Genomic DNA, 12,463 nt, shown 5'->3' on the forward strand with positions numbered 1-12,463 from the left:
ATTGTTAATATGAATAGTGATTGTTCATAACTCATGTTAAGGTATGAACAGTGATTGTTCATACTCATGTTAAGGTATGAACAGTGATTGTTCATACTCATATTGAGGTATGAACAATGAGTCTTTATATAAACAATTATTGTTCATAGCTCAGGTTGAGGTATGACCCCCTCCCCCCCAAATATGTATTAACAATCATTATAGGTAGGAACAGTCATTGTTCATACTCATAGCTCATGTTGATGTATAGTATGAACAATGAGTGTTCACAGCTCATTTCGTCCTTAAATGTGGAGATTGGGTTTGTGAGTGATTATAAAAAAAAAAACAAAAACATATCCTTAAGACTAGACAATACCATGGTGGTTTCTCAAGCTTGTTGATTGCATTGCTAGCTCTGGTAGAGTCAAATTCCAATTCAACCTCTTTATCGCCTTCTTCAATACATCGACCTAAGTATATATACTTCAATAGCTTTTAACTCTTGCAAGTAGTTCTTTATGTCTCTTACCTTCTTGTTATAGACAATTGAAGCTGGCTTAGATGTTTGTTGAAATCTTCTAGCATTTTTTTCCTTCCAAATTAAATGTCGTCCACTGAAGCTCAGATAAAGACTTTATATATCTCTCTCCTGTAATGACAAATATCCCGGATTTGAAATAAATTTTTTCCGATTTTGCATTTTATGTCGTTTTGGTCATTGCTCATATCTTATGTGATGTATGAATAGTGATTGTTCATACCCAAATAGGTTACCATACTTCATACCACAGTACAAAATATCAGGATATGGCAAATATCGATTTCTGGTTTATGGATATGTATCGTGGATATATCCCATTCTTTGGGGATATTTGACATTGTTTCATATGCAAATATCGTGGATATATCCAAAATATCGAAAAATATCATGATATATAATTTATATTTTTTGAAATATAATGGTAAATATTAAATAAAATTGTTACATACACAAAACATCGCCAAATATCTATAAATATCGCAAAAAATCTCAAAATATCGATAATATCACTGATTTTTGTAGTTGTAAATATCTCTAAGCATATCGCGATATTTACTTATCATTTGCTGAAATCTCGATATATATCGCAATATATCACGATATATCGTGATATTTTGTACTATGCTTCATACACTATGTTGATGTATGAACAAATATCACGATATATCATGATATTTTGTACTATGCTTCATACACTATGTTGATGTATGAACAATGATTGTACGTACTCCAATATGTATTCTTATTGATTATACATTATGTTAAGGTATGGACTTATGAACAATGATTGTTCATACTCCAATATGTGTTCTTACTGATTATACATTATGTTAAGGTATGAACTTATATTAAGGTATGAACTTATACATTATGAACAGTGATTTCTCATAACTCATGTTAAGATATGAACAGTGATTGTTTATACTCATATTGAGGTATGAATGAGTATGAACAATGATTGTTCATACCCCAAATAGCTATGAACAATGAGTATTTATATAAACAATGATTGTTCATAGCTTATATTGAGGTATGAACCCCCTCAAATAGGTATGAACAATCATTATAGGTATGAATAATCATTGTTCGTACTCATAGCTCATGTTGATGTATAGCTCATTGTTCGTACTCATAGCTCATTGTTTGTGAGTGATTATAAAAAAAATCATATCCTCTAGAGTTGTTTTGAAACGAACTTGTGCCCTGGGGCTAATTTATTGTATTTATAATATATTGCCTTGGCTTGACCTGATTTGGCTAAAGTAATTTCATTGTGTAATGAAGTCAACTGCATTTTGGTAATACTCAAGGTCGGCAGGTTTTGTTTGTTTGTTTTTTTTTAAAAAAAAATTGACCAACTTATTTGACCTACTATTTGAACCTACTGATGTGTCAAAAGTCCTAATCATTGATTTACATAGAGATATGTGTCTGTGTGTATTGCAATGCAAACCAACTTCATACAAATAGTGAGTTCAATAGTAGATCTAAAAAGTAGGTCCATGTAGTCAAGTGAGCGGAGCGAACGATCTTGGGCCGGGTGGGGGGTACGGGGCCCAAAATATCACTTGGTTGGTTTCTGTCTGTCCTAATTTATTTCTTGCACAAACTTTGCGAATTTCTCCTAGCTCGTTCATAACCGATAACCGATTGGAGGAGGAAGACCAACATCTCGCTTCTTTGAAGTAGAAAGACGAAGAATCAGTTGCATACGAACAACAACTCAGTAGCAGAGGGTCAACGATAGGTTGAAGGAGAAAGACAAACCAGGTAAATCTCCACTATGATTGTTTAAAACTTAAGGTGTTGTTCTTAGACTTTGCTTCTTCAATTTCAATTCGATTTTTCGATAGCTTCCTCTAGGTATGAAGTCACCTAAATGGGGAGTCTTTGGTCCTGAAATTGATAATACTGTTTAAGATTGAGAGAAGGCTACAATTGAACTTATACAGTTAGTATTTTTCTCTCACATCAATTATTGTTTTGTTCTTGCATATTCAATATTCTTATTCCAACAAAAATCAAAGGTACCGAAAGTGATCCTTCATCCTTCATTCAAAGGCTACCACAATGGGAACTCAGAACCTCGTGGCTTTGGTATGTATCTTTCTTTCTTCACTTGCAATACTGTAGCTCAATCTATGAAAATGCCTGTCTTGGATTTTATATGTATAACCACTCAAGAAAAAGATGAAATATATCTAGGCTGGTGCTTGTGAAACTTTACAGTGGATATGCTATAAGGCTTTTTATAGTTAGTGTCGTGTTTAAGTTTAATATATCATTGAAGCACTCAATCTTGTCAGCTGATTTCAGTCGTTGCTTTCATTTTCAGGTCATATAAGCACTTCTCCCTCTCCCTCTCCGGTCACGCCCCCACTGCTTAGCAGTATACTAGTAGTACTCAAATTTAAGTCCACAAAAAAGTCCAAAAGATAAAAAAGCCCACGAATCCATATATTGAAAACGTTGACAATGTAAACGAACTCAATGTAAACAGACGCTAGCTAAAAAGAAACTGCTGAGGTTATTTTGGAGGTATTTCGGAACTCCCAACCCCCACGTTCAAGGTTCAAACCCCCCCCCCCACCCCCACGTCTCTAGTCGTTTCTTCATTTGTTTCGTCTTCAACGATCATTACCCTAAGAGGTGACAATTTTGTTAGCATTGGTTCATTAAAGGATATCAGTGGACTTAACATTTCCGAGGTACACGTATCCATTTCCCGTTGCTTAGAAGTTTTTAGCTTTTCATGTTTTTTTTCTTTTTGTTCCTACAGTCCAGAAATGTTTGATTTGCTACAAAATCACTTTATGGATACAGAATTTTATTTTTAATCGGTGATGTCCTCTTTACTGGTAAGCTATCCTATATACATTTCTGGACTGTAGGCCAAATTGCTTGTTCAGGAAGGGTTAATGGACTTGTGATTTCTTTTTATTTCCCATTTCGTTTGTTGTATTACCAAGTTCAAGTATGTTAACATTTTAATTTTTTTTCTCATATTCTATGCATGCATCTCTCTCTTAACAGTCCATTCTCACTTCAGCAATAGCAACCATGGAGATGAGTGTCATAGTGACCTGCATACAGCTAAAGTAAAAACTTAACTCAACTATTAACGGCTTCACTTTGGTGTATTTGGAATCTGTATAATATTATGTGAGGGATATATAATATAGTTCTGACTTGCAATTGCAGGACAAAAATTCGAGCTAGAACGTGATTGAGAATCATAGAGTTTCTATGGAGTCAGCAAGGGCCTCTTTCTCATCTTCCTCTTGTTCATCTTCATTCTCCTCAGTTGAGTGTAACAGAACAAGCCAACCAGAGACCTACTCCTTTGATCGAGCCATTAACCAAGAACAAGCATCAAAAGCCCCGTCTTATGGGCAAGCAAATTCTTCTGCTCATTTGAGGAGGAAATCTTCCGATTTTAGAGACGTGGTGAAGGATTCAATATACAAGGAAGGCCGTGCGTTATCAGTGAAAAACTACAGCTCAAAAGGATACAGTGAGCCATGGCGTGAAACACAGAGATTCCCCCAGGCCATTGCAGGTGACAAGATCTGTAGATGAATCTGTTGAGAGGGGGATCAATGGGAAGTATAAGGTGCCTTTTGTCTCTTTTTGCAACTTATAAGCATCCAATGGACAAGAAATTCAAGCAAGGAGTATTAAACAAAAGGAGAAGGTATTTTGTAGCTTTTCGCGTTTATATGTTGCTCCGTACATTGTTGTCTTTAATCAACTCAGTTTATGGCTTTAAACACATCAATGTTTTTAATCACCCCACTTAACCAAAAATGGGTCTACAGGCTCAGTTGCGACTCTCCACCATTGATGCCTCTGAAACAAGTGATGGTGCTGGGGAGCAATTTTCCACAACAGCGTCAGAAGGAAAAGCGTTGCCTGACACTGATATTGAGGAGCACGTTTCCGTGAAAGCATCAGAAGAAAAACTGTTACCTGATGCTGATACAGAGGGTCTGTCATCTGAAAATGGTGGGGACGTGGGCAGTAATGAAATCCAAACTAGCAAAGAGCTGCAGATGGATCTTAGACATGATGGCACTACTCCGGAGATTTCTCTACCTGATTCACTACCAAATGAGGTGGAAAAAAATGATGGTGCTAGTAAGGTGGAAACTCTCCCTACTGTCAATGATCTAGAAGAGGCGAGTCTATCACTGAGAAAACAATAGACGAGAGCAAAGAGCCATTTGCTTTAGATTCACTAGGCACAGGAGTTGATACTGTAGATAGAGATCTTCCGGCTGATGCTGGGAAAGACATCAAAACTGAAAATGAGGGTACTTCTCAGAAGATTGATGATGAGGGGTCTGAACTGGGAAGTGTGGAAACACATGGTCACAATCATTCTCAAGCAAAAGATGCCAATACAAAGGAGGAACCTCTCTTGGATTCAAAGAAGCAACAAGAATTTAAAACTGAGACTTCAGCCGTAAAAGAACAAGAGCAACTTGATGAGGTATGTCATATAGTAAGAACATATTCAATTGCCGATCACAAATATATACATATTAAATTTGTCATTGGGATCCTTTTACATATATAAGTGTTTAACATTTAGGCTGTGTTTTGGTTCACAGATTTTTCTTTCACATGGAAATCACAATATCAGAATCTAAATACCTTAAATCCTTTTTCCTGAATTTTACTTTCTAATTGTTTGGTTTGGACTAGAAAATATTTTCTTTGAGACACCATCTGCAAAGCACTGGATCATACCCTCTGTATCCTTCTAAAACAACATTGAAACCCTTCGACATCCCTTTCTTGCGAAATGGAACGTTAATGGCTGGAAGATTACTTATACATACATCGATTAAAATGGGTTTGAAAATTTGAGATTATCTCGAGATGAAATTAATCGATTTGTAGATTGTGTCGGTCGTTCTCCATTTTTTTTGGTAAAGTTTATAAACCTTGGTCGAGACAACAGAGGAAGAAAACGACTTCCTCTTTCTTCAAAATGATGTTGTTTTCCCTATTTGACAGGTACCCAAGAATCTGTTTTCCATTTTGCAACTTTCTACAATTCACCAAACGGATCTAAGATTTTAAATTCCAGGAAAACCTTTTCTTTTCTCACATTTTCCACGAACCAAACGTAGCCTTAGTGAATCTCTGATTAGTCCCTTTAGTTGGTTGGCAGGCTCAAGGACTACTTAAAAGTATCATTTCCACGGGTCAATCAAAGGAGGCCAGGTTAGCTAGGGTAAGATATAAGTAACTTTGTCAAGTTTCTCTACTCATCTTTTATATGGAAATATTTGCTCACCATCATATACCTGTAACGATACAATTTCTGTCATATTCATGATGCTATTATGTATACGTTCATCTATGAAACACAGGTTCAACTCCATATTTCTGCTTGATAGGTATTTTTGCATGGATAACTGACTTTGTGAACACGTTAGATCACTACAGTTAGAGCTTAAGCTTCAGAAACTTTGCGCTATACATGCAGGTTTGTGCTGGACTTTCTTCCCGCCTTCAAGAGTACAAATCCGAAAATGCACAGCTAGAAGAACTTCTTACTGCAGAGGTGAGTTATCATATTGTTTTTCCATTTGTGGATAAACCAAACCTTAGTTGAATCATAAATTGATTTATCCGGTACTTACGAAGCGTTATAATTTCAGAGAGAAAGGAGCAACTCCTATGGATCTCGCGTAAAGCAGCTACAAAAAGATTTGTCCACTTCTAAGGTTGAAGTGTCTAGAGTTGAATCACATATGGTTGAGGCTTTGGCTGCCAAGAACTCAGAAATTGATTCCCTAGTCAATTCGTTGGATACACTGAAGAAACAGGCTTCAGTTTCTGAAGGAAAGCTGGCTTCCTTACAGGTATTATTCATGTATCTAATTACACCTATATATTATGTACTTGAAGTGTGATCTTTATGAGGGCACGCTATTGACAAGGAAGGTTCCTGTGCTATACCCTGTCAGCACTCTGATTTATTTAAGTGGAAGTTTTAATCATTAGAACAGAGAGGGAATCAAGTACGCTGTTTACGAATAATATGTAGAATTTTACTTTTGATAACTATACCCAGATACCTTGATATCTCTAATTATCTTGAATGTGCTAGCTATGGAGGCTCTTGCCTTGGATTAGAAGATGTTTGTGGTCATCATAACAGTGTCCATGTATGTTGTCGATCAGGTAAATATGGAGTCCATCATGAGAAATCGGGAACTGACAGAAACCTGGATGATGCAGGTATCTCGGTTAGCTTAGTCAAAATTAAAAAAATGTCTCTTGTTTGGAGTATAGCGGTTTCTTTGTATTTTTCACCTATACTGGGAAGTTCTGACCCTGGAAACACCATTCAATTGTTAGGCTCTCCGGGAAGAGCTGGGTTCTGCAGATCGTAGAGCAGAAGAAGAACGTGCAGCACACAACGGGCAGGTGTCCTTCATTGACAACCAAAAAAATTCATGTTGATTGAGTTTTGGCTAAAAGCTTTACGCAATTCTCAGCTACTTGATGAGGCGAATTTTAGTGCTGATGCATGTGGGGCAAGAGATGTCATAATGTAGAGGTCCTCCACTTCTCAACGGTAGCCAAAAGTCGGATATCCTTATCTGTTCTAGGTTTGTGAGGGAAGTTATATACATGATATTTGGCATGCCATACTAGTTGGGATCTCATCCGTCGATTGCATCTTTGTGATTGTAAATTGGGGTCCATCTTTGTGATTGTAAATTGGGATATTCTTTTCTTTCTTCTTGTTCGGCAATTTTTTCGTAGTTTGTAAAACTTTCTTGTATAAATGATTAAGTTCAAAGAAAAAAGGAGAGATGCATTTGCTGCATTATGAACTAGGGCCTAGCTCAATGACTAATAAGTAAGTCGATTTCACTAGCTCAACAAGGATTAAGCAAAAGATTTCTGGACATCACATCCCATGCAGTTCTCTGTAATCATGTTCCATACTTCTGGTCTCAAAGGAATCCCTCTGACAAAAATAAGATGTTAGTTAGGCATTGCTCTCTGTGCCAGTTAGAAGATGCATGGGTGATGTTACCTGTTTTCCTAATTAGCATTCAACTCTAAGTAATACAAGTAATACACCCACTTCAATCTACTACACTATCCGTTTCTTTTAAAGCCTATTCAAATAGCAACTTATTTAGAAATCTTATATAGCTCCAGTGGCAAACCAACAGAAACACTCCAGACCTTACAAGTAATTCAAACTACATACTAAGATACACCCAAATCAAGATGAGCATCTCGTCTTTGTAGCTTGCACACCACAGGCCAAATGTAGCCTCACAAATCCAATCGAGCAATCTAAACCTGCTATGAGAGAGGTCCGTTCTTCAATTTTCCTAATTTCCGGTTTATCCGTTGGTGGTTGACGGTTGAGGAAGAAGAACTAACAAGCGGGTGTAATGAATACCGTAGCATATGCACCACGTATGGAAGTACTCTAATAAAGGAACAAAGCAAAGTGAGGTTGAAGTGAAGTCTAAGAAAAGCACACTACACCGGATAATAGACAAGGTCATCCAAAGGCTCCACAAGACATAACAAAGATATAATACACGAGCAAGATCAAAGCTTTCGATGGAGGGTGATCAATAACAAAAAGTAATGAATTAACTTTGTAATACTTTCATCAAAATTATTCTCTAGTTTACAATTCTTCCTAAGAGTATATTTGGAATCAATCCTCTAATAATGGAAATTCCCACGACTATATGCTAATCTAACATTAACTTTTCTGATAAATAGGTGTAGTAACCTTCATTATTTCTTTTATCCGACAAACTGATATCTTCGAACTGAATGCTAATAAGCACAAATCCGACATTCTATCAAAATCGAAGCATGACGACACAAGAAGCTTGATGGTTAATAAGTGAATCCGAGGCCCCCCTCTATGCTCTCTAGGTAGACCTTGATGTCAACTGTTACACAAGCTACACCAGTAACCAACAAGAACCAGCTCAACTCGAAAGCCTGCCGAAACAAAACAATGGAATTAATAGAAGAATAATATTATAGAGAAATATTTTACCAAGCTATATCAGGGAAACCAAGGGGATGTATCAGAGGCTCTTTCTAATAACCCTTAGGATCACATGTAAGATCCCTCACAATTCAGAGAATGGATGAAGTGTAAAAAACTTGGAGATCATTTCACATTAAAGATTTACTGCACTAATGCATCATCATCATCATCACATAGCTTACGCAAAAGATGCATCAAAATTTTGAGTACTTGTTTTTATATAAAAGACGAACATATTACGAGTTATAGATGTTCAAGGCAGTATGTTAGCATATCAGTGCATCATCAATATTTCGACTACCTGTTTTTATATGAAAAACGAGTATCTACAAGGCAGTAAGTGTTAGCATATCAGAGACAAACAGCATGTTGTCGATACGAACACTAAATTGAAGATTTCCATTAGTGCACCTATCTTGAATTGCCTCTAATTACTTCCAATAAGATCTCATCTATGCATATTGCTAAAAATTTTACTTTGCAAGAAATTTTCAGTATTCCATTTTTTTTCATAGGATGACCAGACATTACCGAAGGAATCCATCTGCTGAAAAAACAAATGCTATCGAAAGCGCCCACTCACCTACAAGGTACAAGTAAAACCATATTTGACTAAGACTTTGTATAATCATAGAATGACATTTAGTACTAACTACTAAGAAATAAAATACATAATGAATGGCCATGAACACCATTAATCATTATAGACATAACAAAGTCGAAGCTCAGATTTATAAAGTGTCCAAAATAACTTACCAATATTACCATTGAATTGAGCCAGGTAGTGATACCCAAGTCATAGTTTATGGTAACTGCAATGTGTTCATATTAGTGGCCAACGTTGAGAATGTGCATACGAGGCTATTTCACATAGTGTCTTTGGCAGCAGCTATTGCACCACGGTCTGTGGCTCCACTGTTCCATCCATCTTCTTCCAATCGTCCAGAAATGTCAGAATGGAACTTCCCCATTTGATGAATCAAAAGAACCCTACCAAAAGTCGTATTACTATAACTGCCAACTCCTTTGCAAGGCAGTAATCTCTTGACTTAATCTAGATTCAGCAAATAAGAGTATTAAATAATAAGGATTTATCGGAAGTCAGGTTTTTAATTGAGAAGGGATGTTGGTTTTGTTATTGAAATTTGGGTAGCTGTTTATTTGAGGAGGAGTTGAGCCGTATAGAGAAAGGTCAGAATGCAATAAAAATATTTATGCCGGTTTTATTCCGGTTTTAGCCTTTATCCATTTTTTCATCTTTCTTTCGGCAGATGGACAATCTACGCTCCAAATCACTGCGTATTGAGTTGCATTTTAAGCTCTGCGCATTGTAGATTTGGTAATATATATATATATATATATATTTTTTTTTTTAATAAGTCTGTTTTAAATGAGATTAATAATTTTTTTGATATTGGCGGAATTCGAATCCAAATTTTACAGACCTTTACTTTGCTAGTCGGCACATGCTACTTTAACTACATTGTTCTCCACGTAATAATAACTTAGAATAGTTTATTGGATGATTGTGGGTTCTCAAGTTTTGGTTATTTATACTCAGAACGTTTTTCACCACTTTATATGTTAAAAGTTCTTTCAAATTTCGAGTGTCAGGAATTTCTGCAACGGCATAGAACATCCACGGACAAAGATCACGGTGATACGAAGTCCAACGACATATAAATTGCTTACTTAGATTGTTAGAGATTTGGAAAGTTGAGACTGGAAAAAAGAAGACCGAACACGGGCACACGACAACACACAGACAACGCTGATTTTTTTATCAAACTCACTTGTTGATGTGGATAATGTAAATGTTTCAATGAGAATAGAACTATAGAAGGTATATATACTTGGCTACTTCTAAGTAAAAATGTTTCGCTATAATCTGAAATCTGAATGACTGCCAATCCACAACTGCCCATAAAATGGGTGGCCAAATTATACAATTAGCTTACAACCATTCAACAATGGGCGTACCTTGAGCATGCACTATCCATCCAGACCACTTAATTAAGCTGCCCACCTCCGCTCTTGGCACCAACCAAGTAGTTTATTCACTACTCTCTCCCTAGCTAGAAACCATGGCGATCTCATGGGAGGATAGTGTCACAAATTCAATCAACACAGTCTATCTTCTTTTCTCAGCTTACTTGGTCTTTGTTATGCAACTCGGTTTCGCCATGCTATGTGCTGGCTCAGTTCGGGCCAAGAATGCAATGAACATATTGCTCACCAACGTCGTTGATGCTGCTGTCGGTAGCATCTCTTACTACCTATTTGGCTTCGCATTTGCCTTTGGCAGTGGTTTAGATTCCAATCCGTTTATTGGCTCTCACTTCTTTGCTCTCAAAGAAATTCCTAATGACACTTATGACTACAGCTTCTTTCTTTATCAATGGGCTTTCGCCATTGCTGTAGCTGGTATCACTAGTGGTTCCATTGCCGAACGTACTCAGTTCAGTGCTTACCTTGTGTTTTCATTTTTCCTCACCGGCTTTGTTTATCCAATTGTGGCTCATTGGGTCTGGTCATCAACTGGTTGGCTAAGTCCAAGTTCATCACAGTTGCTGTTTGGGTCAGGTGCAATTGACTTTGCTGGTAGTGGTGTGGTGCATTTGGTTGGTGGGATTGCTGGTTTCTGGGGTGCTTTGATTGAAGGACCTCGAGTTGGAAGGTTCGACGCCTTTGGCCAACCAGTTCCAATACGTGGTCATAGTGCCACTTTAGTGGTACTAGGGACATTCTTGTTGTGGTTTGGGTGGTTCGGATTCAATCCCGGGTCTTTTAACAAGATTCTTGTGCCTTACATGAACACAGCCAATCAAGGTAATTGGACTAGCATTGGTCGTACTGCAGTTACCACAACGCTTGCTGGCTCGACTGCAGGCATTGTGACGCTATTTGGACGGCGTTTAATAATTGGTCATTGGGATGCATTGGATGTATGCAATGGTGTCCTTGGTGGATTTGTTGCAATCACTTCTGGATGCTCAGTGGTGGAACCATGGGCAGCAATTGTTTGCGGATTTTTTGCTGCTTGGGTTCTAATTGGACTAAATATATTAGCCCTGAAGCTAAAGTTCGACGATCCCTTGGAAGCAACGCAGCTTCATGGTGGCTGTGGTGCATGGGGTCTAATATTTACGGGGCTTTTCGCTAAGAAGGAGTTTATAGTTCAAGCTTATGATGCAGGGGTCATTGGTGTGGTACGTCCATTTGGACTGTTGATGGGTGGGGGTTGGGGGTTGATAGGGGCACAAGTGGTTGCAGTCTTGGTTATTATTGGTTGGGTGACTATAACCATGGGCCCTCTCTTCTTTGCTCTTTGTAAACTTAAGATTTTAAGGATATCGGTCGAAGAAGAAATGGCTGGGCTCGATATCTCTAGTCATGGGGGTTATGCTTATGTCGCACATCCAGAAGAAAATCATCCTCGGTTTTATGCAGATTATGTGAGGATGCAAGATGGATCTTAATAATCATATATCATATATAATTAGCTTGGATTATATACAACTACATGATGTGTAATTATTTCAATTCTTTCGTTCGGTGATTTCAGTTAAAATGTAAATTCTCAGTGATTCATCTGTCCATATAAAATTTTATGGTTTTGTTCTCCTTTCGCGCAATGGATTCCAATATATGAAGAAGGATTTGTTCAAGACTTCAGACGATCTCTTAATTACTTTTACAAGCTTAACATTTACTACATATTTTCGTACTATATAAAGGATATTTCAAATCTGATCTTTACAATATTCCCATGAATCTGGAGGAGATGGAATCCAGTTGTTGCAAGCCTGCAAGGTCTCCCAAGTCTGCTCTCCTATAATTAGAAGGAACTAGAAAATTCATGTACTCATACTCTCTCCACGGCC

General features: G+C 37.3%; 2 protein-coding genes and 1 long non-coding RNA gene across 3 annotated transcripts; 2 read left to right on the plus strand and 1 right to left on the minus strand.

Moving 5' to 3' along the window:
- Positions 1 to 4,329: 4,329 nt before the first annotated feature.
- Positions 4,330 to 7,421, plus strand: LOC147489619 (golgin-84-like). The gene is made up of 7 exons (XM_086574690.1): positions 4,330 to 4,571; positions 4,697 to 5,015; positions 5,703 to 5,765; positions 6,021 to 6,098; positions 6,196 to 6,399; positions 6,722 to 6,778; positions 6,899 to 7,421. The coding sequence occupies exons 1-7, from the start codon at positions 4,330 to 4,332 to the stop codon at positions 7,001 to 7,003; spliced, it is 1,068 nt and encodes a 355-aa protein (XP_086430816.1). The 3' UTR covers positions 7,004 to 7,421.
- Positions 7,422 to 8,144: 723 nt separating this feature from the next.
- LOC147489620 (uncharacterized) lies at positions 8,145 to 9,719 on the minus strand. The gene is made up of 2 exons (XR_015201668.1): positions 9,336 to 9,719; positions 8,145 to 8,527 (listed from the first exon to the last, which is right to left on the minus strand). It is a non-coding gene; the product is annotated as an uncharacterized LOC147489620 (long non-coding RNA).
- Positions 9,720 to 10,498: 779 nt separating this feature from the next.
- Positions 10,499 to 12,201, plus strand: LOC147489621 (ammonium transporter 1 member 3-like). The gene has a single exon (XM_086571241.1). It carries the CDS (start codon positions 10,664 to 10,666, stop codon positions 12,056 to 12,058), a length of 1,395 nt encoding a protein of 464 aa, XP_086427367.1. The 5' UTR covers positions 10,499 to 10,663; the 3' UTR covers positions 12,059 to 12,201.
- Positions 12,202 to 12,463: the final 262 nt, after the last annotated feature.

This window comes from Coptis chinensis, chromosome 7, assembly GCF_015680905.1.
Source record: "Coptis chinensis isolate HL-2020 chromosome 7, ASM1568090v1, whole genome shotgun sequence".
Lineage (NCBI taxonomy): Eukaryota > Viridiplantae > Streptophyta > Magnoliopsida > Ranunculales > Ranunculaceae > Coptis > Coptis chinensis.

Coding starts and splice junctions, on each gene's coding strand:
- LOC147489619 (XM_086574690.1), top strand. CDS start 4,330: ATGGGTCTACAGGCTCAGTTGCGACTCTCCACCATTGATGCCTCTGAA. Junction 4,572..4,696: donor ATCCAAACTAGCAAAGAGCT/GCAGATGGATCT, acceptor TCAATGATCTAG/AAGAGGCGAGTCTATCACTG. Junction 6,099..6,195: donor AAGAACTTCTTACTGCAGAG/GTGAGTTATCAT, acceptor TTATAATTTCAG/AGAGAAAGGAGCAACTCCTA.
- LOC147489621 (XM_086571241.1), top strand. CDS start 10,664: ATGGCGATCTCATGGGAGGATAGTGTCACAAATTCAATCAACACAGTC.